General features: G+C 51.0%; 10 protein-coding genes and 1 non-coding gene across 18 annotated transcripts in view; 9 read left to right on the forward strand and 2 right to left on the reverse strand.

Moving 5' to 3' along the window:
• Positions 1-270, reverse strand: part of H257_10514 (hypothetical protein) — a gene marked incomplete at both ends in the record, with an annotated part of 3,097 nt that extends 2,827 nt beyond the window's left edge. The window contains one exon of the mRNA XM_009837080.1: positions 48-270. Coding sequence (XP_009835382.1) covers positions 48-270 — 223 coding nt within the window. The remainder of the gene's footprint in view (positions 1-47) is intronic.
• A 48-nt stretch (positions 271-318) lies between these two features.
• On the forward strand, positions 319-400 carry H257_10515. Its single transcript has one exon. It is a non-coding gene; the product is annotated as a tRNA-Leu (tRNA).
• A 273-nt stretch (positions 401-673) lies between these two features.
• On the forward strand, positions 674-3,548 carry H257_10516 (hypothetical protein). Its single transcript, XM_009837081.1, has 7 exons — positions 674-1,044; positions 1,091-1,255; positions 1,315-1,383; positions 1,437-1,862; positions 2,168-2,269; positions 2,379-2,517; positions 2,860-3,548. The coding sequence occupies exons 1-7, from the start codon at positions 691-693 to the stop codon at positions 3,237-3,239; spliced, it is 1,635 nt and encodes a 544-aa protein (XP_009835383.1). The 5' UTR covers positions 674-690; the 3' UTR covers positions 3,240-3,548.
• Positions 3,549-4,516: 968 nt separating this feature from the next.
• Positions 4,517-9,043, forward strand: H257_10517 (hypothetical protein). Of its 5 annotated transcripts, XM_009837083.1 has the most exons (12): positions 4,517-5,090; positions 5,151-5,422; positions 6,110-6,261; positions 6,306-6,540; positions 6,619-6,759; positions 6,830-6,921; positions 7,050-7,166; positions 7,275-7,458; positions 7,530-7,855; positions 8,409-8,598; positions 8,667-8,777; positions 8,837-9,043. In XM_009837083.1, exons 1-12 carry the CDS (start codon positions 4,559-4,561, stop codon positions 8,960-8,962), a joined length of 2,478 nt encoding a protein of 825 aa, XP_009835385.1. In that variant the 5' UTR covers positions 4,517-4,558; the 3' UTR covers positions 8,963-9,043. The 5 variants fall into 5 exon arrangements, with proteins under 5 accessions (XP_009835385.1, XP_009835386.1, XP_009835384.1 ...); XM_009837084.1 differs by having other exon boundaries at positions 7,530-8,598; XM_009837082.1 differs by having other exon boundaries at positions 8,409-8,777.
• Positions 9,044-9,401: 358 nt separating this feature from the next.
• H257_10518 (hypothetical protein) lies at positions 9,402-10,768 on the forward strand (the record flags this gene model as incomplete). Its single annotated transcript, XM_009837087.1, has 3 exons — positions 9,402-9,946; positions 9,996-10,295; positions 10,348-10,768. 3 exons carry the CDS (start codon positions 9,402-9,404, stop codon positions 10,766-10,768), a joined length of 1,266 nt encoding a protein of 421 aa, XP_009835389.1.
• A 380-nt stretch (positions 10,769-11,148) lies between these two features.
• On the forward strand, positions 11,149-12,491 carry H257_10519 (hypothetical protein). 3 transcript variants are annotated; one of them, XM_009837090.1, is made up of 3 exons: positions 11,149-11,533; positions 11,589-11,702; positions 11,762-12,491. In XM_009837090.1, exons 1-3 carry the CDS (start codon positions 11,228-11,230, stop codon positions 12,365-12,367), a joined length of 1,026 nt encoding a protein of 341 aa, XP_009835392.1. In that variant the 5' UTR covers positions 11,149-11,227; the 3' UTR covers positions 12,368-12,491. The 3 variants fall into 3 exon arrangements, with proteins under 3 accessions (XP_009835392.1, XP_009835391.1, XP_009835390.1); XM_009837089.1 differs by having other exon boundaries at positions 11,586-11,702; positions 11,759-12,487; XM_009837088.1 differs by having other exon boundaries at positions 11,586-11,702; positions 11,762-12,487.
• A 430-nt stretch (positions 12,492-12,921) lies between these two features.
• On the forward strand, positions 12,922-14,197 carry H257_10520 (hypothetical protein). The gene is made up of 2 exons (XM_009837091.1): positions 12,922-13,333; positions 13,392-14,197. The coding sequence occupies exons 1-2, from the start codon at positions 12,938-12,940 to the stop codon at positions 14,154-14,156; spliced, it is 1,161 nt and encodes a 386-aa protein (XP_009835393.1). The 5' UTR covers positions 12,922-12,937; the 3' UTR covers positions 14,157-14,197.
• A 596-nt stretch (positions 14,198-14,793) lies between these two features.
• On the forward strand, positions 14,794-18,200 carry H257_10521 (hypothetical protein). Its single transcript, XM_009837092.1, has 2 exons — positions 14,794-15,256; positions 15,321-18,200. Exons 1-2 carry the CDS (start codon positions 14,831-14,833, stop codon positions 18,144-18,146), a joined length of 3,252 nt encoding a protein of 1,083 aa, XP_009835394.1. The 5' UTR covers positions 14,794-14,830; the 3' UTR covers positions 18,147-18,200.
• A 386-nt stretch (positions 18,201-18,586) lies between these two features.
• On the reverse strand, positions 18,587-20,224 carry H257_10522 (hypothetical protein; the record flags this gene model as incomplete). The annotated part of the gene is made up of 3 exons (XM_009837093.1): positions 18,587-19,358; positions 19,409-19,608; positions 19,651-20,224. 3 exons carry the CDS (start codon positions 20,222-20,224, stop codon positions 18,672-18,674), a joined length of 1,461 nt encoding a protein of 486 aa, XP_009835395.1. The 3' UTR covers positions 18,587-18,671.
• Positions 20,225-20,864: 640 nt separating this feature from the next.
• On the forward strand, positions 20,865-21,769 carry H257_10523 (hypothetical protein). Its single transcript, XM_009837094.1, has 2 exons — positions 20,865-21,199; positions 21,277-21,769. The coding sequence occupies exons 1-2, from the start codon at positions 20,921-20,923 to the stop codon at positions 21,697-21,699; spliced, it is 702 nt and encodes a 233-aa protein (XP_009835396.1). The 5' UTR covers positions 20,865-20,920; the 3' UTR covers positions 21,700-21,769.
• A 196-nt stretch (positions 21,770-21,965) lies between these two features.
• H257_10524 lies at positions 21,966-23,751 on the forward strand. 2 transcript variants are annotated; one of them, XM_009837095.1, is made up of 3 exons: positions 21,966-22,133; positions 22,188-23,635; positions 23,690-23,751. In XM_009837095.1, the coding sequence occupies exons 1-3, from the start codon at positions 22,044-22,046 to the stop codon at positions 23,730-23,732; spliced, it is 1,581 nt and encodes a 526-aa protein (XP_009835397.1). In that variant the 5' UTR covers positions 21,966-22,043; the 3' UTR covers positions 23,733-23,751. The 2 variants fall into 2 exon arrangements, with proteins under 2 accessions (XP_009835397.1, XP_009835398.1); XM_009837096.1 differs by having other exon boundaries at positions 22,188-23,751.
• Positions 23,752-23,885: the final 134 nt, after the last annotated feature.

Consider the following 23,885-nt stretch of genomic DNA (forward strand, 5'->3'; position numbering starts at 1 on the left):
TGTCGTGGCCTTGGCGCCGTCGAGCTCCGGGAAGTCTTCGTCAACACGGTGCGCGGCCGCGCCCGTCACGTCGTCGTCGCCGAGCGTCGTGGTCGGAGCTGTGCCCGGCGTCAAGGTGTCGTTGGCGTCGTGCGTGGGCACATCGTCCGCGATCGGGGTAGGTGCACCCTCTTCCATGTCGTCGTTGACATCGTGGGTGGTAGGCGTGGTCGCAAGCGTGGGGCTGGCAGAGGCGGCAGCGGCGATTGAGGAGGCGCGAGTAGTAGTCATCTTAGGTAGATAAGGTAGTTAATCAATACGAGGCATAAATGGGAGTAAGTCAGTGTGCCCGAGCGGTCCAAGGGGGTAGACTCAAGTTCTACTGTGTTCGCACTCGTGGGTTCAAATCCCACCGCTGACATAACTTTTTCCAATTTTATACTGTAGTATTTATTTGTTTTGGTGTTCCAAGTAATCAACAAACGTAAATAAATTTTTCACAGTCGCGTGAATACTTGCAGACTGTAGCATCCATCATGTATATAGTTCGTTACAGACGTTTATTAACTATTAATAGTTACTATTATTACTGGTAATATACTTATACACTATTAATAGTACATACATGTCTACTATTAATAGTATTAATAACAGTAAGTTGAAAATTTGCCGGATGGCTCATTCAATATCCGGATTTGCAGTCATAAGCCCATGTCTGAAATTGATGAGATTGTGCTTGTACCTGAAGCACAGCGACATCCCCGTGCTGGTGAGCCAGAGTGCGTAATATGCGGCCGATATGGTGAGTACATTTGCGACAAAACCGACGAAGACGTATGCAGCATGGAGTGTCGCGATCGAGCGCTTGAACGCGAGGCGAGTCGCGTCTTGCAAAGGCAGTTTGGAATCTCGGTCAAAGGAGCTGGCGTCGAGGAGCTCTTGGCCACAGAATTTCATCTGCTGAAGCTGCACGATGACCTATACGACAATATGCAACGGGAAGGATACCACCACCCGACGCCTGTCCAGATGCAAGTTCTGCCGTACATGTTGCAGCACCGACACGTAACAACCCTTCCACGTCTCGAACTGTGTTGATCATGCGTTGTAGCTTACCGTTTGTTCTCCGACTGGCACTGGCAAGACGTTGGCGTATTTGATTCCCCTGGTGGCACATGCGATGGAGCATCGCTTGGATGTGGAGGAACATCGCATCTTGGGGTTGGTTGTAGCTCCCGTCCGTGAGTTATGCATGCAACTCGAAACTCAAGCCAAGGTGTGCGTGCGTGGGTCATAACGACAAGAAGAAATGCAAAGCTAATCAACGATCTATAGACTTTGATGCAAGGCATTTCCAAGATGAAGACGGCGCTGCTCATCGGTGGGATCCCAGTCCCCACTCAAGTACGTACATACAGTATCACGTCGTGCTATGATGAGTCTCATGGTGGTCGTAGCTTCACCGACTCAAAAAAGGCGTGCAAGTGGTGGTGGCCACCCCCGGTCGCCTGTACGAACTCGTGACCGAGTTCACATTGGATTTGTCCCATGTAATCACGTGCGTGCTGGACGAAGCGGACTTGCTCGTGGACCAAAGTAGCGGGTTTGAAGCCAAAGTGTTAGCGATACTGGCGGCGTTGCCCCCCACAACGCAACTAGTTTTGGTGTCCGCCACCGTCACACAAGCAGTGCTCTCGTTCGCCCACGCCCATCTCCACGAAGCCATCCGCATCACGATTGCCAGCGCGGCGACGTCAAGCTTCCCAGACTCGACCACGCGCCAGGTCGTGCATTATGTTCACACGCCAGATGCAAAGAAGAAGCATTTGTTCGAGTGGCTGCAGCAACGCCAATGCATGCTTGGCGACACCGACCACTCGATTGTACGACCTCTGTAGGCAATGATGGCCATGTGGACATTCTCGTTTCTTCACTCGGTTGTGTACCAAACTCATTTGGACTTTTGTGCTGCTTCGCCAAATCAACCATCGTATCGATTCTAATTACTGTGACTTTTGTAAGAATTGTCACGGGCAATCACACTATTACTTTACAAGTCATACACGACTTGTATTAGGTTGATATGATTGCCCTGTAATCTAATTCTTGGTTCAAAGCTATACTTTTATCTTCAGTATATTTATTTGGATGTTGTAATCCAGTTTGGCATCAACACAACCATATGTAGCTCGTGTTCGTCGCGTCCAAAGCAGGGGCAGACATGTTGGCCAAATCGATTGCGAAAACCTGCCACGTCCCTGCCTTGGCGATACACGGCGACAAGTCGCAGGTATTCTTGAAACAAATGTCATCGTTGGTCGACATAGGTCGTACATGATTCGTTCTGCTTGCATCGTGGCCATTTGGAATCGTCACTTGTATGGATACACTCGGCGTAGGCGCAGCGGCTGTCGATTTTGCAATCGTTTGTGGATGGCGTCGCGCCCGTGCTCGTGTCCACGGGTCTGCTGGGCCGAGGGATGAACTTGTTGTCTGTGGACGATGTCGTGGTATTCGACATGCCTTCAACCATTGAAGGTATATATATATATATATATATATTGTCCTGTCAGCCAAGATTTGGAGGACTTTTATGCTGCTGATCGATCGGTATTTGGTATTTTTGTGCTTTGAATTTAAATGTAAACAAATGTCAACTAGTGATGTGGTGTCCATCGTCACACTAATTAAAGTCACACACTACTTCGTTGTTGATTGGTTGAACCGATGATTTCCTGTTCTCTGATTGGCTCATTGCTTGTACCGATTCTTCTGCACCATTTGAGATGATATCGATACAGTCGACACGTGGCTCCCGTGTTGAATGCACACAACAATACTGCTCGAAGCTGCTGCTTTTTTGACATCCAAGTGGGATAGAGTATGTGCATTTGGTGGGCCGAGCCGGTCGTCGGCGGCCGGGGTCTGATGCCGACACGGCGGGCACGGCCACCATTTACGTGGGCGCCGACAGCGCGGCGTTGTTTCCAGACCTTCTCGCGCTGCTTCGAGCGACGGACGCCGTCATTCCCGATGAAATCAAGCACGAGTCCATTCGCGAACGCACGCGAGCCATGCATAAGCGACAGCACCAAGCGCTAGATGCGTCGAAGCGGGCCTTCCACGCCACGCGGCAAATGAGCTCTGCGCAGCACCAAGCGAGGTGGCAACAGTGGGCCATCGACCACCCGAAACGCAAAACGATTGTCGTAGATGCGTCGGCCCAGCACAAAAAGTTCAAGTTCATCGCCATGTCCTAGTTGATGACACAAGAACGCAATGACTTCAGAACTCTCAATATATAAAGTCAAACTGTACCAATAACTATCGGTAACGTTACTACACCTTTTTTCTATTGACTTGGGACTTTTTTCAACGTTGTTGGCTTGGCGCTCATTCGAAAGAGCGATGTGTCCAATCATTTGGCCTTGTGGCCAATAGAATTGACACTTAGTGCCGCAATACCCTTTGAAATGTACCATACTACCAATGGAAATGGCTCCACTACCCAACAATGTGCCAAGTAGCATTTCGAATCTGCCGTGCTTGAAGTTGAATTGGATCGAATATTCTAGAAGGTTGCAGTTGGACGATCTTCACTTTTCAAAATCGCATTCCGTGCAATCGCATTCCGTGCAACAATGGAGAACGCTGCACCACAGACACCAGTACGACGTCATCGCTCACGATACACTCACCATGTTCATAGCCACGCAAGAAATACAAGCGCATTCCCTCGTCTGGAGTTCTTCTACGGTCGTGCGGACCGAATGGAAGACATGGACGTCGACATGTAGCTGTTTGCTGCAAGTTTCGATGATTTTATCTGCTTTTTTCATGCCGTCGCGTATTTGATAATATAATGTTATATTCGATCCAACTCAACTTCAAGCACGGCAGATTCGAAATGCTACTTGGCACATTGTTGGGTAGTGGAGCCATTTCCATTGGTAGTATGGTACAGTACATTTCAAAGGGTGTTGCGGCACTAAGTGTCAATTCTATTGGCCACAAGGCCAAATGAGTGGACACATCGCTCTTTCGAATGAGCGCCAAGCCAACAACGTTGAAAAAAGTCCCAAGTCAATAGAAAAAAGGTGTAGTAGGGTTAACGTGATACTACGTAGTTCTGTAGTGTACTACTAGTGTACTTTATGTTCCCTCGCCCATATATTTTGGTGGAAGTATATCCTGTCAGAACAGGTTGGATGAATTCGATGTAGTACTGGTAAATCGAGTACTGGTACTCTTGGAATGTACGTACTTTGATGCACTACCAGGTAGCAAAGCAAATCACACAGGAATATACTAACTTGTACGTAAGTAGTACATATTTTGGTTGCTTTTAACAATCGGACAACCCAATGTTGTATTGTCCCACTGTCACACGTATCTTATCATTGCTAAAAGGTAATCATATGCTGCAGTACAGTTTAAAGCTGAAGTAACTCGTACTACAACTATACGTATCATTTTATACAAAAAATCATTTATCACAGTGAACTTCTGATGCGGCCAATTGTGAAAAATATGGCATCACGTTCCGTTTGCCCAGACACCTCAAGCAGTACGGAGTAGGATGCTTCACGAACTCTTTGCGTTCCTTCCCGTGGTGGACCAACACGTCCACAATGTGATTGAGAACCCCGGCCAGATCCCACTGCACCACATCTTGGCCGAGACGTCCGACCCCACCGTCCTCGCCGACCATGTGCCGCACACCCTGTGCTACCTGCGCACGTTGCACGACCTGGCCTCGCTCTTTACCTGTGGCGCCGACGAAGTCGAGACCGTCCGTCAATCCATCCCAGTCGAGCAACTGGCCATGCTCAGCTACGTCAACGTCCACGCGCTGCTCATCGACGACGGCTACCAGCCGCGTGGCCTGGTCAACTACCCCCTGGAATGGCATACACAGTACGTGCCCGTGGTCAAGCGCATCTACCGCATTGAGGTCGAAGTGTCCAAGTTCATCGACGACGTGTCCAACCCAGCCTACGACACCATCGACGGAGTCCGCGCCGCGTTCGAAGCGGCCGTGCGCGCCGACCACGGCTCCATTGTCGGGCTCAAGTCGGTCGCGTGCTACCGCACCGGCCTCTCCATCCAACGTCCGTATACCTAATGTCATCATCATCATGACCATCGTATGCTCACAGTGTGCCACGTAGCCACGTACGACATCGCCGCCGTGGCCGCAGTGTACGCCACGATTCGAGCCGACATCAAAGCCCAAGTCGATCCCCCTCCATTTCGACTCATGCAAAAGACGCTCATCGACTACTTGATCATCGTGGCCCTCGAACTAGCCCTCGAACTGGACATCCCCCTGCAGTTCCACACAGGATTCGGTGACACCGACATGCAGCTCGAGTGGGGCAACCCCACTCTGCTCAAGCCCCTCTTGGACATGCCGCAGTTCCAACGCGCCAAGATTGTGCTGGTACAGTGATACTCTCGTGGCTTTGTTGTTATGGCATTGGAATGTTCGTACAAGTATATATGGTACTACGATCTGTGCTACGATAGATACGCTTTGATGATGATGATATTTATCGTAGTTTATGCAGCTCTGAAAATGGGGACTAAATAGGGTATTTTGCAGTCCTATATATATATTATATATACATATACTAAGCATACATATATATATAAATTTCGGGGAAAAGGACAATATGTATATATATTGTCCTTTTCGCCAAAAATTGTTTTGGGACATTCCAGCTACCTGCGACAAGCGATTTGAGTCAAATGTGAAGCTCATTCAATATATTGTGAATTCGCTATATATTTCCAAAATTCGCGCGGTTTGTCTAATCAATCTTGAATCCCGCTGGAAGTTCTGATTGGCTGACTATACTTGTCCTTTCTGTAAGAGCCAATCAAATCCACTCAAAATTGGATATTAGCCAATAGCGTCGATTCATGGTTCGATTCGGCGGGGTCTGGAACTTCGTACCGAATCCACAATGTATGTTTTCCAAATTTAAAGTTGTACTTCTCATTCGAGCAATAATTTGATATATTTGCCACAATCATTCGATTCTACTTGGACATCATCCAAATTCGAACCGATGTTTTGACCGTATCCGTTGTTGGAATATATTTTTTTGATCAGCTACTACGGTAGCTGCATTCATCGTACCCGTATTCGCGGGAGGCAGGGTACTTGGCTTCTGTATACCCCCATGTATACGTGGACATGGGACTGGCGGTGCCGCGGCTGTCGCTGGAAGGCATGAAGTCGACGGTGGGCCAGTTGCTCGAACTGTGTCCCATCTCGTACGTATCATATACACAACAAACAATTTCAAATTCTTGAGTAGCAAGTTGCTGTTTTCGTCGGACGGGACGATCACACCTGAGACAACGTTCATTGGCGTCAAATGGGCCAAGTTTGTGCTGGCAGAGCTGCTGCAGGAGTGCATCACTGCGAATGAATTGACAGTCGACCAAGCACTCGCGTCGGCCAAGAAGATTTTTTTCGAAAATGCCGTGGCCCTGTACCACTTGCCCGTGCCTGTCTATTCAATCATCATGCCGTCGGACGCTCCGTCGGTGGTAGTACTGATTATATATATATATATATATATATACTATTGGGCCTATATATTTGTGATGGTTGGGTTTCGTAAGTAGGTGGGGGTGCCAGGAGGAGTTAAAGTCGTGCGGCTTGTCTGGTGTGGCAATGATGGAGTCTTGCGGGCCAAATGTGTGCAAGCCCATCGCGCGTTCACGCGAGTGCAACGGGAAGGTCTCGCGCTTACCAGTGCTGTCCAGGTGTGCTGCATTCTACTTTGAAATATTTTAATTTCGTCAATAAGCCGAGGATTGTGATATTGGAATGCAGGGATTGATGGCATATGCCGATATTTTGGTGCCGAATTGCGGCCTCACGTCGTCGGAAGACCTGTGGGTGATGCCGGATGTCTCGACCATCATGTACGTACTGTCGACTATATTATTATATGTATATTTCGTTCCATTGATTATTATATGTATATTGCATTCAATTTATATATATATTGACCGATGTTACTCATTTTTTGGCTAATATTTGTTAATGTTAGTCAACTCCCCCACCACCCGAAACATGCGATGACGTTGGTGCACTTGAAAGATCGTGATGGCGGCACGTCGCTGTGTCCTCGCTCGACCGCCCACCGCCAAGTGGAGCGCTTGAAAGAGTATATTATTATACATATATTCCAAATGGGCGTTTGATCGATTCTAGAGCGATCACCTCTTGACGATATTGTTTTTTATTATATATAATATTTATTCATCTGTTGTAGACTGGGCTTGGATGTGTACTGTGGCTTTGAAAACGAATTCAACTTGTACACGGCGCAAAACGAGCCCGTGGACTCGACGTCGTACTGCCAAACGCTGGCCATCAACCAATCCGCAACGTTTCTGGACGACTTGGTCGAAGCCATCGCCGACATTGGCGCGCCACTATGGCTAGTGCACCCCGAAGTCCGTTTTCTTTTTAGCATTCAAGGAATGATACTCACTGAATCTATATATATATATATACCTACCTGTAGGCGTGCGTGGGTCAGTTCGAAGTGACGTTAACCAAACTACTGGCAATGGAGGCTGCCGACATGCAGCTGTATTTGCGGGAAATCATCAAAGGTGTGGCATTTCAGAACGGATACCAAGCGTGTTTTCTGCCGAAACCGTTCGAGATGCAAGCTGGCAACGGCGCTCACTTGCACTTGAGCTTGTGGCGAGGCCACGACAACCTTACCACGGACCTGCCGCCCCTCGTCAAGCACTTTATGGCTGGCATTCTGGCGCACTTGGACGGGATTCTCGCTGTAAGTTGCGCCACCGTCAACTCGTACGCCCGCTTGGCCCCTGGATGCTGGTACAAACCCTAGTCATACATGTGTATTTGGAGGGTTTAATCCGTTACTGGTATAGTATTATTGGCTTTTTAGCTAAGAGTATGTTTTCTATCGACATCTATTGATCGATTTTTCAGAGTTATCAACATGTATATATATATACATGATGCTTTAAGTTTACATGATGTTTTTTGAAGATTGGTTCCTTGCGAGTGGTATGTAGAATGAATAGTTTAGTAGAACAGGATGTTATGTCGTACGACTATCGAAAACAATATGTCGTACCGTTGTACATGTAGTTCATTCACTAATTTGGACAGTTTAATTACAAATATTCGAATTGTATAATTAATATGCGATTATAAATTGAATTCTACAAGTATATTCACGTTTGATATATTATGGGGGCCGATCAACGACAAATACAGTAGTACGTGTTGATTGGATGACGTGAAAACTGTTGAACAACCTGATTGGCTATTATTATTCTTGTGCTCATTTTCTTGTGTCCGTTATTTTCATCTAAACACAAATTTTTAACAACCCTACTTTGGAATATTTTTTTGTGTTTAGGGCGGGGGCGTACAATTGCTGGGGAGTGGACAACAAAGAAGCAGCTATTCGAGTGTGCACCACCCATGACGGAGGGTACAGCAACATCGAGTTGAAGACTGTGGACGGCACGGCGACGCCCCACTTGGTCCTTGCTGTGGTGCTAGCTGCGGGGCTGGATGGCATCCATCGAGAGCTGGAGCTGGCCGAGGTAGCCCTCGTATATTTTTTTTACTTTGGCAAGTCCAAATTCACACATATTGATCGGACTGTATGTAGCCAGTTCACGGAGATCCCCATGCGCTGAGCGACTTGGAGAAGGCCCGATGCAAGGTGACGCGTCTGCCCACAACGCTCGGCGCCGCCCTCGACGCATTTGAAGCCGATCAGGTGCGCATTGCTAGGCTTTGTTTGCACTTATAACCAATATGACACCAACTACTATATAGGTGTTGGTGGACGCCCTTGGCGCACGGCAAGCTCAAGCGTACGTGGCCGTCAAGCGAGCCCACTTTCTCCAGTTTCAATCGACGCCGCTCCCCGAGTTTGTCCAGACGTTTCGCACAAAGTTCTAGCCATTCGTTCGTCGTCGATAACAATCAGACTGTTTTGATGGACATAATACGTAATATATATATAAAAATTTCTAAAGAGTCGGTTAGCGTTGGTCCTACTGTACCGATAGTATCATTCAAGCAACCGCCCAACTTGCCTTTGACATGATAATGGCATATGCAGTTATTCTGGATCAAACTGTGGCATTTGTCTTTGCACTGGCGAAAAGGCAACGCATAGTTACCAACAATCTTGCATGCAACAGTATGCAAACCACGTGGATATAGCTAGAATACTTGGACGGGGGCCTTGAATATCGGATTTTATAATTTGCCGCATAAACCGTGCTCGAAATTCAGAATCTGTCAACATGTCGTTGATAAGTCCGTTGGAACTGGGGGATGACGCATTTCGACCACTAAGCGACGACTTGCCGTTAACCCCACAACTCGAATTTCCATGCGCCCCTCACCTGTGAGTGTTCTCGTCGCGGCGACCTTTGTGTCTTGCGTGGCTGCGTTGGACAGCCGCACGTGCCATCGCACGTGGAAAGGTCGCGAGCATTTGCATCCGAACGTGTACAAGCTGCCGCCCCCCACCGATGACGAGATGGACGAGATGCGGTCGCTTCCTCGGCATTTGGACTGGTGCGAGCGGGGCATGTGCACCCCGTCGTGGAACCAGCACATCCCGGTCTACTGTGGCTCATGCTTTGCGCACGGGGCCCTCGCGTCCGTGAACGACCGCATCAAAATTCTGCACCACGAACTAGGATGGAAGCGCCCGGATGTGATGATTGGGCGCCAGAGTTTCCTCAACTGCGCGCCAGGGCATGGGTTGTCCCTTGGCTGCAAGGGGGGCGAACCCGCGGATGTGTACGAGTTCATGAAAGTGTATGGCCTGCCGGACGAGACGTGCTTGCACTACAACGCGACGGACTATACGAAGTATATCACGGCGTCCAACCCCAATGGCACATGTCCCCCCGAGGGCTTTTGCATCGAGTAGGATGCCACTATTTCAGTGAAAACAGGACTGATGTCGTTGTTGTAGCTGCATGAAAACCCCCGACAGCCCCGAGACGCCCGTTTGTTTTCCCGTGTCAAGTATGGTTCGGTACCGTGCCAAGAAGTATTGGCGCCTCGCGGGCGAACACGCGATGATGAAGGAGCTCCAACATGGCCCCATTACGTGCGGCATGGCCTGTACGAATGAGTTTGTGTTCAACTACACGGCAGGGATCTTCCGCGACACCACCAACTTTACCGAGTTGGACCACGACGTGGAGATTGTGGGGTATGGCGAAGACGAGCACGGGGTCAAGTACTGGCGCGCGCGCAATTCGTGGGGCACGTAAGTTCCCCCTACTTGCATGGTGCTACTTGATGCAACAGAGATGCTATAGGTATTGGGGGGAGAGTGGGTTTTTCAAGATTGTGCGGGGGGAGAACAACTTGGTGATTGAAAGCGACTGCCACGTCATGGTGCCGGACGTGTCGGACGACAAGTTTGTGTGGGACAAGGTGCATCCTGCGTACGGGGGGTCGATTTATGGGTTGCGCCCGTACGACCAAAACCAGATTGCCCATATCGGGTACCCCCTGGAGAATTCCAGCGATATTTCGTGGAACAATACGCAACACTACTCGCACGAATTGCTGCATAAACCCAAGCGACCCATGCCCATGAAGCTAGGGTCCACGCCAACCCCGTCAAATGCCTGGATCCAGCTGGTGATGGTGGCACTGGTGGCTGGAGCTGGAGGCATCGTGGCGGGGGTAGTGGGGACTAGTTTCCGCCGTGCATTGTACGAACGCATCGGCTAAGTGCCCCAGCTGCAGCTATGAATGAATATCATTTTGTTTCGTTGTTGGTCGTTGGCTACTAGGCTTTGTTTGGTGCCTGTGCTTGAACGTTTATGCATGCCGTTTCACTTTGCCACGTTGAAGTCGCTGACCATGAGTTCGAGGTTATGGATGGACATTTGGTGCAAGTGATTTGCAAATGGGATTGCTACAGGTCAAGGAAACGAAGCTATGCCATCGCTTCACGACCGTGTAGATCTCAAGAAGAAAGAGTCACCACTCCTCCAGTCGACGAGAACGCGTACATCACTCAAATTACACTGATAACTTATAAGTGTTCCAAGGACTGGATTCAATAATCCTATCGAACTTACTGGATCATTTTATTGGAATACAGTATTCACCGATTGGGATTCGAAGATAGAATGGATCACTCGAGTAAGAATAGAATCCCCCACAACAACCTCTTTTCAACGGATAATGAGCTCGCCGTCAACGTCACCGAGCGGCCTTCGCCGTCCCACGTCAGCGAGTGCTAAACCAAAAGCCAGTGGGGTTCCAAGCCCCATCAAACCGACAAGTGTTGGTCGATCCCCTCCAAAGCAATTAAGCAGCCCGTTTCCTGAACCGTCGCCTTTTAAGAAATCGAGTTTGATTTCCCCAGTGATCCCCGACTTCTCCAGTAGCGCGGGGGGAATTCCCCCTCCATCCCCTTCAAAGGCGTTGTCGTCCATCGATTGCGGTAAGCCCAAACGAGGGGCGGTAGCTCCGATCTCTCCAACCGGCGTACGTTCTCAAACATGTTCATTGTCATATGTCATTACTATTAGAACACTAGAAGCAACCAATGGCCAAGTCACCGTTGAAAAAGGTAGCCGCAGCAACGGTTCCGTCTCCAAAGGCCAGCAAGAACCTTCCGACTCCAATCAAGAAACTTACTCCTGGAAGCCCTAAAGTTGATTCATCAATGTGATGGCTTCAACAACTCACTTGGTTATGTATCCTTGTTAGAAGTCGTCGACGTCCCGTTCAACTGTCGATTTGGAGCTTGCCCTTCGCCAGAAGGACGACGTGATCGCGTCAATCACCGACCAATGCAGCGCCTATCGTGAAGAGGCCGAATCGTCGGCGAATCTCATGCTCGCGTGGAAAGCGAACCATGATGCGGTGGTGACGTTGCTGGAGGAGTCGATGGAAGCGCTGGCCATGCAAACCAAAGCGATAAACGGGAAAGGGATGGTGAATGAAGACAACCGCGACCACCTCACTGTCCGCCAAAACTTAATGACGTTGGTGACATTCGACAAGCAATTGCTGGAGGAAAAGTTCGGGGTGATGCACACGTCTGAGGACGAGTCCGCGTCGCAGCTATGCAAGGGCAAGATCCATCAGCTCCAGGAGAAGCTCGCCGCCAAGCAGCAGCAACAAAGCCAAAGTGCCCAGCAATTAGAAGGCGTGGGGGTTTCGCTTCCTCGGGGGGTGCTCCAACACAAAGCCAGCACGTTCAACCAGATCCACCGACCGTTTGCCACGTCATTTGGCGACGAAGTGCATTTGGACGACGTTTCCAATGCGTGGCAATGGCTCAGCCAACACGTATCATACAAAAACTCGTCGTAGGTGCATCACTAGACCCCGATATATTGTATCCTGTTTTGATGCAAAGTGGCGGCACTCTAAGCTGGTGTTAGACTTCAATTCCATAGCAATCCCGTGAGTTATACATACACTTGTTCGAGTATCTATTGAAAGCCATTGATTGCGATTGAGGTAGCCACATATCGCAAGGACGCATACATAACTCGACGACTCTGATATTATCGGCTGAGTTGGCTATGCCGCGACATCAAATTAGGACAATTGGTGGCACGGCACAATACCGAACCGTGAAATCGACGACATGAACGATCTAACGTTATAGCTTTCCTGTCGTATAGTGATTCAGTGCTCCCAGTTGTGAATGGAGTGGCGTGTTCAAGTACAGTGACTTTAACTAACAAGTTGGCCTTTTGCTTCGAAATTGGAAGTTTGATACCTATCGTACAACTAGTTCTGTACGGGATGACAATATTTAATGTACTGTACGTTTGAGATTCTCTTAGGTGAGCTCAGTTGGATTGTACGATGTATGACTTACGTACATAGTGTATCTTGTGCCTGTTCAAGATACCTGTTCATCACACCTTCAACATGGATGGCGGCAGCTACGACGAAGACTACGCCACGGAAGGCGGCGACGAATCATGCAGCCTCCTGCAGGACTCTCGCCGACGCACCCCTCTGCATATCAACAACTACTTGTCTCAAATGGAGAAACTTCAAAAGCAACGCAAGCAACGGCAGCGACAAGTGCGGCTCCTTACGACGGCTCTCGGGTTTGTCACATTTTGCGGCATCGTGTGGACTCGGCAGTCGCACATGGAGCTAGTCACGTCCTTGTTGCCCAAGGCCGAGTCGTCTCTACGTGCCAATTTCGCCCGTTCAGCTGTCTTTTGCGACACTCGACAGTGCCTAGATCTCATTCCTCGGTCGTCGCTCGACTTGTCCGCGACAACTTGCGCATCCGTCGACCCCGCGTTGTACGAGGTACCTCACTGTTATACAATATTCGTTTTGATGTTTGTGGAAATAATGTTGTCAACAGAACCTCGCGCGCTACGTCTTCGACTCTCACTACGTCCACCAATGGCCACATGACCCAGCATTCCAATGCACGCAACCAACGCTGCTGAATTTCACCATTTCCCCTAAACCGAATACGCAAATCAACTCGTGTCGATATCATGCTGACGCCGTTGCTGTCGAAGCGGTTGGGACGTTCGACGCCTCGGGCGACGTGGAGTTGGTCACAGCCTCCCTCCTCGTCCCCCGTGATGCCACGCATGCCACCCTCGACGACGTTCGTCCGTTCGCCCCCCAAGTATCAGAAAAGTGGTACCACAATTCGCTGCAAGGCATGCTTCATGGAGTGATCAACCCCACGCACGAAGATGGCATTTGGCTCACCGTGTATTTCCCCACCAATGATGTTCCCTCTGAGTTGAACATTGTGGTCCGCCGGGGTACCAATGCGATTGCAGGCACTATGCAACTGAACACAAGTGTGGCGCTACCCTCTCACACTGGCCTCTTGGCCGTTCGCCTCGACCGAGACTTGCATCAATCGTGGCCCGCGGGGGACTACATCGTGGTGATCCAGACGGACAATCTTAGCGATCCCTCACAACTCGTGCCGTTTACTGTGCTACCAACCGATGCGGCCGGCCAGAACACCGTCTTTCGAGAAAAGTACGAGCTAATGTTGGCATCTCCTTCGTCCCCCAATGCTACTCAAGGAGTTGTATGTGCATCCAAGTCGGAGAATCTCACAGCGTACTGCTCGTGTCAGCGTCAGGCCCGACAGGGCTAAATCGATCCTTGTATTAATGATCCGATACGATTCGTTTGCATCTCGTTTGTTAGCCAATTCTACTCGTACCATGTGGGGGGGGGTAAAAAGGTGGCCGTGTACACCTTTCGCGAAGTTCTGAAGGCGCTCATACGTAGTGTTACTTGCCCGTAGATACTAGTACATAGCCACCACTTACCACAACTTGACCTTGCACTTATTTGCATGTATTGTGCGATTCAATCGTCACACGAACCCACGACACGAATTGTCTAAACTTATTTGACGCGACAGTTCAGTACTAGCGCCAGTAGTAATTACCGGGTATTTAACCCTAATTACGGCACGCATTGGATCAGAATACTCCGTCACGCGGCCCCCACTGCTCCCATGTGCACTTGCATCCTTGCCAGAGATCACTTTTTTTGTTTGACCTAAAAAGCGGGGGGAGTTCCCCGCTTAACGTTAAGTGGACTAACTGTGGTTTTACCATCTTGTGAGGCTACTCAAGGTGTTGCTTGTTGCGTCAAATTATTACGGCGTACATGTAGTCGATGGTGTTTGCGTTCCCTGTAGTTGGGTCAAAAATACACATGTGCGAGAGTTTTGCGATACGTCTAAGAATAGCCCCCGCCATCCGACGTGCTCATTGCTGCAACACGTTTCACAGTGCTGTTGTTGCTACCACAACGTATATGAGTGCGTCTGCCGGTCCGTCTAGTGCATCGAAAAGTCGGCGCCCATCGTCGCCTGTCAAACTACAAAAACCGTCGGGCATTGTCAGTCCGTCCAAAGCGCTTAGCCCTCGACTCAGCTCGCCGTCCCCAGTAAAACGGCCTGGGTTCGGCAGCTCTACCGTCAAACCATGCCTCTCCCCCCGGCCCTCCTCCTCCACCCCAGCGCCTCCCAAGACTCTAGCGACCAAAAAAGCAAATAAGGTTGCAGAATGCAAACCAAGCCTTGTTCCTCCACCGCCTGGGCCCACCTCAATTCATACGTCGTCCCCGCAAAGGAACATAGACACAAACATCCCCCCGCCACAAGGCGGCATCAAGAAGCCAACGATAACGCCTCCGCACTACCTTCAAACCACCAGGGCATCCATAGTCCATAGCACTCAGGTGGAAATGAAATGTTCAAACATTCATTTTCGCGATCTTTGGTCTGATACAACCTGCTGCGTAGCCCAAGGAAGGGAAAGCATCGGGGTTGAAGAAACCATCTCCGTCCAAGCTCTCAAGCGCTCCAGCCTCGTCGTCCCCTCGTCCCATCGATGCCACCGTCTTGACTTTGCAAGCCACGTTGTCCGAGCACATTTCGCAGCAAACGTGCGACTTGCAGGCCCAACTCGATGGTGCCAACACCGAGTGTTCGGCGCTTACAATCAAACTGGACAACGCCCTCCTCGCCGTCCAAGAGCTAGAAGATCAAATGACCCAAAAAGACGTGGCCATCGCGGATTTGACGAAAGCGTGCGCCCGATACAAGTCGGACTGTGAATCGTTTGCCGCCAAAGCCCTCGAGTGGAAACAAAAGCACGACGACGCGATGGCAGGGCATGCCGCCCAAGGCCGAAGGGTGGCGGCCGCCAAGACTCGTGCGTTGGAGAAGCGCATGACATACGTTGCGGAAGAGATGGCGAATTCGGGGGACCGTGCAGGAATGACCATGGACTACTCCATCTACGTCGTGCCCGAAGGGGATGAGGACGAAGCCAACGTTGAACGGTGCGAATCAATCCTGTCCAACCTCCAGAAAGAGCTCAAGAAGTTCCAAGACCAACTCAAGGGCGAAAGCTTGTTGCAAGACGAGGTGGTGCACTGGAAGGCAAGTGCCGTGGCGGCGCAGCGGCAAGTCGACGACATGACGTCCAAGTTGAACGAGGTGTCGAAAAGCCACAGCGAAGTGTCGGTCGATGCAGGGGAGACAGCCGCGCTCTTGGAAGAAACCGTGGCCGACCTCGCTGCGCAGACCCACGCGTTCGACCGGCAGTGCATGGTGGGTGAAGACACCACGGAGAAACTTCGTTGTCTGGTCCTCGTGGTGGACAAACTTCGCTTTGACAAGCAATTGCTCGCAGAACGATACGGGGCGTTGCAAACGGCCCAGTTGGAATCGCAGCAACGTCTGGACGAACTGGACGAAACGAAGGCCCGGATGAAAGAGAAAACGGTGTCGCTCAAGGCGAAGTTGGCAGAAGCCACCAGTGACCAGCGACGACGCAATTCCGAGGACTTAGGCAATTTGGATCTCTCCATCGCCCACGCGGCGCTCCAAACCGAGTGCATACGGCTGCAGAAAACTACCGAAGAGCAGCACTGGTTCACGTCGTCACAAGCGTTGGCTATCGACGTGCTCCGAGGTCAACTCGATCACGCGCTGAATGCCTTTCACATTCTGGACACGGAACAGAAGCAACCCGTGACGTGTCCCAGCCCAACTCGGCAGTTTGGTTCGTTGCAATTTGCCTTGTACGAGACTGCCATCCAAGCATACATGGATGAAATCAAAGTCCTGCGCGACGAGAAGCGAGTAGCAGCTGAATCCGACGATGAAGAAAAACAAGGAGCCACCAAGATGACCGCAGAGTTCGTGGAGTGGACACGAGAACGGCAAACGTTGCTCGAACAAGTTGAAACGCTGACCCAGCAAGGTGTAGACACCAGAGCGCAAGTGAAAGCCCACGTAGCGCTAGTTGTCGACTTGGAAGGCCAACTAACTAGTCAACGTCAAGAATTCGAGGCGGTTCAAAGGGCACTGGAAGTGGAAACCCTCAAAAGCGAGACCACCAAGGCGCAGTTGGTGACGACGACGAGCTTAACGCACGAACTAGCCGCCCAAGTGAAGCAATTCCCGGGTCGCGAGGAGAAATTCCGGTCGGTGATCTCCCAGCTCCAAGCGCAAGAGACTGCAAATGAGTCGAAAGTGGCCGAACTCGAAAGCACTGTGGACACATTGACACAAACGGTGCTTGTATTGCAAGGGGAGGCGGAGGCGTCACTGGGCGAGATCTCGGCGCTGTTGGCGCAACAAAAATCCATGCACGCAGCCCTCGCCCAGCGCAACGTGGAAGCCACTACGTTGCAGGACCAGGTGCAATCGCTGCAAACCGGTACCACGCGGCTGCAAACCATCATGGAGCAGGACAAGGAAGATTTGATCGACGGGTACGTCGAAGAAGTCAAACACCTTCAGAAACGCGTGCTCGGCTTGACCAAGCGCTGCGAAGACAGCTCGAGCCTGCTCGAGTCCATGCAATCCGAGCGCGACGCTGCATTAACCAAGCTAAGGGCGATGGAAGCCACGACAAAAACAACCAATGCCGAGAATCAAGGGGATAAAAGCGCCCTGCAAGTACAGCTTGACGCTTTGGAACGGGCGGTGGAGGCCAAGACCAAAGAGGTCGGCCAATGGCAGCAGAAAGCCGCCGAGCTAGACGGGATTGTGGCCCAGTTGCAAGCGGAAAAAGCGCAATACAAGACTGAAGTGCATGCAATTGAAGCGATTTTGCATGAAAACAGCCCCCTTCAACTGACCGTCGACGCCCTTCAAAACACCGCCAAGACATCAAAGTCCCCGAAGTCCCCCTCCAAACATGGCAAGAACCACATTCCATCGAACGGGAGCCCCCACGCAAAGGAAGAATTGAAGAAACTTCGACAGCGAGTCAAGGAGCTCGAGCTCGAGAAGGAATTGCTCGTGGCTGAAGTGGAGCAAGCCAAGCTTTCAAAAGCCAAGGACAGCAACGTGGCTTTCTATGTCGCCCAAGTCGACGGGCTCGAAGAAAAACTGTCCGAGCAGACGGCTATGTACTTAGCCAGTGTCAAGCAAGCGCAGGTCGAGTACAAGGACCTCGAAGCGCAGTACCAAGCCAAGATCCGCCACTTGGAAATGGAGCTCCACTTGGATGAAGCGCGTATTGAAGCGCTTGAAGGGCGACTGGCGGAAACGCTGAGCAGCCGCAGTGTCACACAGTCGTCGCCGATGCGACGAGGGAGCGGCAGACGTTGATTGACCTGTTGTTTTGTGCTGGTTACCACTTGAATATTATGATGTATCATCACATGGTGGTGTATGTGTGTTCAGGGCCATGTTCCTTGTGCTGATTGGCTAGTGAACAAGTGTGGGGCTCGCACAAAATGGAACTGCATCGGGGGGAAGAGGTTTCTGTGTTGATGAGACTTGCTTTCTTTTCGCTTCACCTTTTAGAGTTCATAGAATATGCAGATTCGACTGAGTGGTAGTATTGTGCTTGAGGGTTAAGTAGTATCACTTGGTGGAATGTCCTGTCGAAGCCATGGAGAAAACTATGTACTACGTAGTAGCAGTTTATTCATTCAGTAGACATGTTCTTCGAGGAACTACTACTACTATTAATACATGGTAGTGACTATGCACTCACCACAGATATAATAGTACTGTACATCTTGTGGCTACGAATATTATGCAGTCGCTGGTCTAAATTAGCTAGACTTTACCTGTCAACTTGCCCCCAATCCATTTCCAAATACGCGTCATATAGTATATGTAGTATTTTTACAACTCGTCCGTGGCAGCCTTGGCACCCCTTGTCGCTTCGTACACCGATTCCGACGACTTTGCCCTTTCCTTCAACTGCTTGGCCACCAACAGCGCCACATTCCGCGCCCCCACGGCGCTCATCTCCATGGCACTGGCGGCACTTTCAATCGCATTCACATAATACACCCCATCCGCGAGTTTGAACTTTGGGATGGTTTCCGGGGCAACGTAGGTCGGGTACGCGCGCCATGCAAACCTCTTGATCACGTTGGCACCGTCAAGAAACCAGTCGTTCACGTCGTCGTCGGTCCACCGCGACCGGGAAAATACTTTGAACAGCGACACCGTTTGGTTGTTCTTGTGGGCATCCAAGCGTTGGAACTGCAGCCCCATGGACGAAAATGGAATGCTCGCGTCTTCCACTGTCAGGATCATTCCAGCGGAAAGAACAGACGCTAGGCCAAACTTGGCTGGCCGTAGCTCCCCCTCCACAAACGTGGCGTGGGTTGTTTGGAACGGCCGCTTGGGAACAGTCAGAGGCAACAGAACGTCCGACAGCTCCAACGGCGTGGCCACCACAACAGCATCGCAGGAAAACGAACCACTGGACGTGTCGACTTGCAACGGTGTTGTGTGGATGGCGTTGACTTTGGTGTTGACATGGACAATTGCTTGCGCTAGCTGTAGCAGCCCTTGGATCATCTACAATCCCGCATCAGAGCGAAAAGCTGTGGAGTGTTCGAGGATTGTACCAATGGATTGCCACCCTGCACTGCGCGCAGGTCGTCGCCGCTGCCAGCGAGCCCCACCGCGCCCGCGAGTGCCGTCATGGTCGTGTTCTGGCCATAGTTGACGCGAGTGATTTCGGCCAAGAGTTCGTTGATCAAGAGAGGCGACACGCCCGCCTCGGCAAGCTTCGATTCCAACGTCACGGTGGTCAGATGATACAAGTCTACTTGGACATTAGGATTGCAGATGCGAATGTCGAACGTACCCATGGCGCGCAAGAGATCGGCGGGGTCAGCGAAGGCGTGACCAGCGGCTTGCAGGTCGTACACGCGTCGGAATCGGGTGAGAAGGTCATTCACAACCCCCCGGAACGCACGGAGGCTTGTCGGACCGTAGCGCCACATGAGCTTGGCTGTGTTCCACCACGAGATGGGCGATGTTTCAAACACAATCTCGCGACCGTTGAAGATCCCCATCTGCGGCGGCGACGACAACGTGTCCCCCGGGATGCGCAGCGTCAAGTTGAGTGCCTTCGTGAACTGCATGATGTACTCGTTCCCTGTAAGAAAAACCGTGCCACCAGCTTCGATCGTCGCGCCGTGATAGTCGAACGTGGCGATGCGACCGCCGAGGATAGCATGTTGTTCAAACACGACAATCTCCACGGCGGACGCATCAGGGACAAGGGTGCGGAGGAACGAGGCCGTAGCACTCCCGCCGACACCAGCTCCCACAATACACACACGCTGCTGTGGTTCGATCACAGAGGCAGCAGCACCGACGACAGCTGCTGCCACCAACGCCAACGGCGACTTGAGCAAGCGACGGAAGATACCCATGCCAACAAGAAATGAAGTGGAAAGAGCATTCCATATAATTGGCTTACCTGAGTACAGATGTAGGACAAACCAAATTACACGACAAAAGAAAGCATTGAGGTTTCGGCGTTTCGCGGTTTCAGGAAACCCCGAAACCCCTCATCAAAAGGAATTGGCCATTGGCACCCCAGACAGATTGATGCTGTGACTGTTGAGATACATGTGCATGTCAATGTCTGCTGCCTGGTCGATTGACTACAGTACAGTAGTGCTGTAGTGCTGACTCATTACTACCGTATAGTGTATATGTATTGCGACAGGTGATATTTCACAACCAGCCGACATTCGTTCTCAAAATTTTGTTAATCCATTTCGACATACAAATTTGAAGTATATTCAACATGTTCACAAGTAAATACTTCAAAGTAATATCAGTTATTACAAGAAATGTATCAGTTATTACAGGAGTTGCAATAGATTAATCCGTCGCAATGCATATACACTATACGGTATAGTGCTAACTCACGACTACGTTGTACTCCGAGTACTAAAGTTGCATTAATTGAGAATTGCCAACGAGTTTGCACAACACTATCCCCGGCTCGGCTACAGTACAAATTTAGGTGATGTATAGCCAACCTGCAGTAACTAACACCGGGCTATTTTGGTCGCGCTATTTTAGGACATTGGTATAACGCAGTGGGATGAACTAAGGCGATGTCGTCTGAAGCCACGCCACTAACACGCGCCTCCGTCCGACGAAGTTCGTCCGTGTCACCAGCCAAAGGAAAGCAATCTCTGCTTCGAACAGGGTCCATTAACTTTGGGGCAGCGTCTGCGTTCTCATCCGTGTCATCCATTACGCAGACCTCCTCCTCCCCCTCGTCGGCCCATTCGACCCCTCCAGACTCGCCCGTCAACAAACCGCGGTACATGTGGGAAACAGCCACATCGTCTTTTCGAACGGTGGTCAAGCAAGCAGAGCTCGCCAAGGAGGCAAGTGATGACAACGCCGCCGTCCCATCCAGTCAACCCCCTCCCACGTCTCATGTTTGATTTGTATGGTTGACTAGAAACCCCCCATGTACTTTACGGACATCCACACCATGGCGAAAAAGGAGGACAGCCACGTGATCGCAGGACTCTTGGCGCAGCTGGCCGAGAAAGAAGCTGTGATTATGGAGCAAGCCGCCGCCATCGACAGCAAGGACGTCCTCATCCAGAAATTCACAGCCACATGTGATCGCTTAAAACACGACTGTGAAGCCCTGGCCGACAAGGCGTTCGAGTGGAAACTGCAGTACGTGGCCCTTGCCGCAGCCAATGCTGCCGCACCGACAGAAACGTCCGCCGCCCATGCGTTGACTGGCCAAGCTGTGGACGACATCGACGTCACGCGTGCATCTCCCGCACCAGTTGACGGAGGAGGTGAATGGCGCCCGGCGCTCTCCCGACGTGCTAGCCGGAACAGATCTCGTCACTTAGGTAGTCTATAGCCAACTGGCCTTGATAAACCGTAACCATCCGCTACCACACACTGCATGGTCACTTGGTCACCAGTCAGCGGATCAAAAAAGATCTCGGCCACGCGTTCGCCGTGTTTTTGCTAAACTCGGCGTTATGTCGACCCATCCGATAGGTTTTAGTTTACTGGTGTTCGAGGCTGTTGCTGCCTTAACGCACACACCGGGTGAGAGGACCACGAAAGCTCATATCATTTCGCACCAATTGTTGAGGGGTTGTCATCGTCTATTCTTAGCCACGCCGTCAACCCCAGTGTACCAAGTCGACACGAAACACGACGAGTAGCAATCGTAGTGACCTCCTGGGGGAGTCCATCATGTCGTTGCCTACGCCTCGTCGGAGCAATTTACGCAAGAGCAGCGTGCCGAAGAAGGCGTCGTATACATCGATCCACACATCGTTCGAGGTACTTTTTAATTCATGGTCGTTGACTTACCATTATACTCCACGACAACCATAGGCGACAGCAAACCGTCGGGCCACGGTGGGGAGCAAGCCTGGGGTCGGAGGCTTCCATCAAGGCATTCCCCATAGTTCGCTGCCAGTGGAACCTCGTGAGGTGGCTCGGACGGATCGATGGAGCGACGCTGGCTCTGCGACAGTACACTTTCAAGAGCTGCTGGCACAAAAGGACCGTACGATCCAAGAGTACACGGTAGCGTGCACAAAGTACAAGCAAGATTGCGATATGTTTTGCGCCAAGGCCATGGAGTGGAAAAAGAAACACGACGTGGCGGCCAAACAAGTGCTGCAGCTCCAAGCCGACGTGTTCCTCCTGCAGGGCCAACGACGCCATTCCCCCCAAGCTGTAGCGACCTTCGAAGCCCCAATAACTCCCGAGAGATTATCGGAGGTTTACCCCAGCCCCGTTCATCGCCCCCCCTCCCCCCGGTCACCCCCGTTGGTCGTCAACGACGACGTAGCCGAGCTAAAGCTTGTCCACGCCCGGGAAGTGGAGACGCTCAAATCAGAAGTCAGTCGACTGCACGAACTAAGTCGACTGCATGAGATGGACACGGTAGCTCTATCGGAGGTTCGCACGCAGCTTGAGACGTACAATGCTACTGCCGAGGCCGAGTTCGAACAACTCGAACGAGAAGTGGCGCACTTCAAGGCGCAAATTTTAGTACTAGGCCAAGACAACGCAGACCAGTTGTTGGAGCTCACGGCCAAGCATGCCATCCATGATTGCGCTCGCACCGCCCAAGAGAAGCAACGGCAATGGCAATGGAATCAGGACCGACTCGAGCTCAACGACTTGCTCGAAAAGATGGCCCATCAACAGCGTCGATTGGCGCACACCATGACCTTGTTGGATGAGTCGAAGGCAGTATGCAGCGATTTGAACGCTGAAGTCAAACAGATTAAGCAGCGCCACGACAAACTCGAACGGTCGCACAAGACGTTGCTGCAACAACATGTACGCGCGGTGGCCACATTGCACGAGCGAACGCGACACATGCAAAAGTTGATCCAGAAAAACTTGCTATTGAAACGAGCAACGGGTACAATGGCACAAGAACATGCGGCGGCATCGTCGTTGAAAGTTTCTCGCGGAATGGAGGCATCCACGGCCGAAGTGCAAAGTGATTTTGGCACAAGGCAATGCCACGACTTGGAAACCGCCGAGCTCAAGAGTGCTCAATCGACCACGGCTGCTTCCACCCGACAAGTCGAGGAGTCCGAAACAAACAAGTTGCTGAGACGACTGAAAGGACTCCAAGACTCGCTGCTTCGTGGAAAGATACGGGAACAACACACCCGTGGCCACATGCGAGAGCTACGTCGACAGTTGCATGTACTTCGACGCAATCCGTCCGTACACCGCAACGAGGTCGGACACACGGACGAGACGGGCGCTTTGATTTGCGAACAAGCAGCGTTGAAGCGACAATTAGAGCTCTACAGGTGCGCCATTGCCGTCATTATCAAGGGAGTGGCAACCCCCTAATTAACCAACAGGCAAACTGCATGTAAAGCACAACACTTGTACTTCGAAGTATAACATGGCCACGTCATCACATGATACTTTTTGTCGTGCTCGCGGTGTATGGAGCATCCAACACTTGTCAGAGCGAAGTGTCTCCTAACTGTACTTGACGTTGGCGGCGAAGGTCGAAATGTCAAGTAGAACTTAGAGGGATTCAGGTGTGTTTTC

This window comes from Aphanomyces astaci, assembly GCF_000520075.1.
Source record: "Aphanomyces astaci strain APO3 unplaced genomic scaffold supercont1.29, whole genome shotgun sequence".
In the NCBI taxonomy this organism is placed as follows: domain Eukaryota; phylum Oomycota; class Saprolegniomycetes; order Saprolegniales; family Verrucalvaceae; genus Aphanomyces; species Aphanomyces astaci.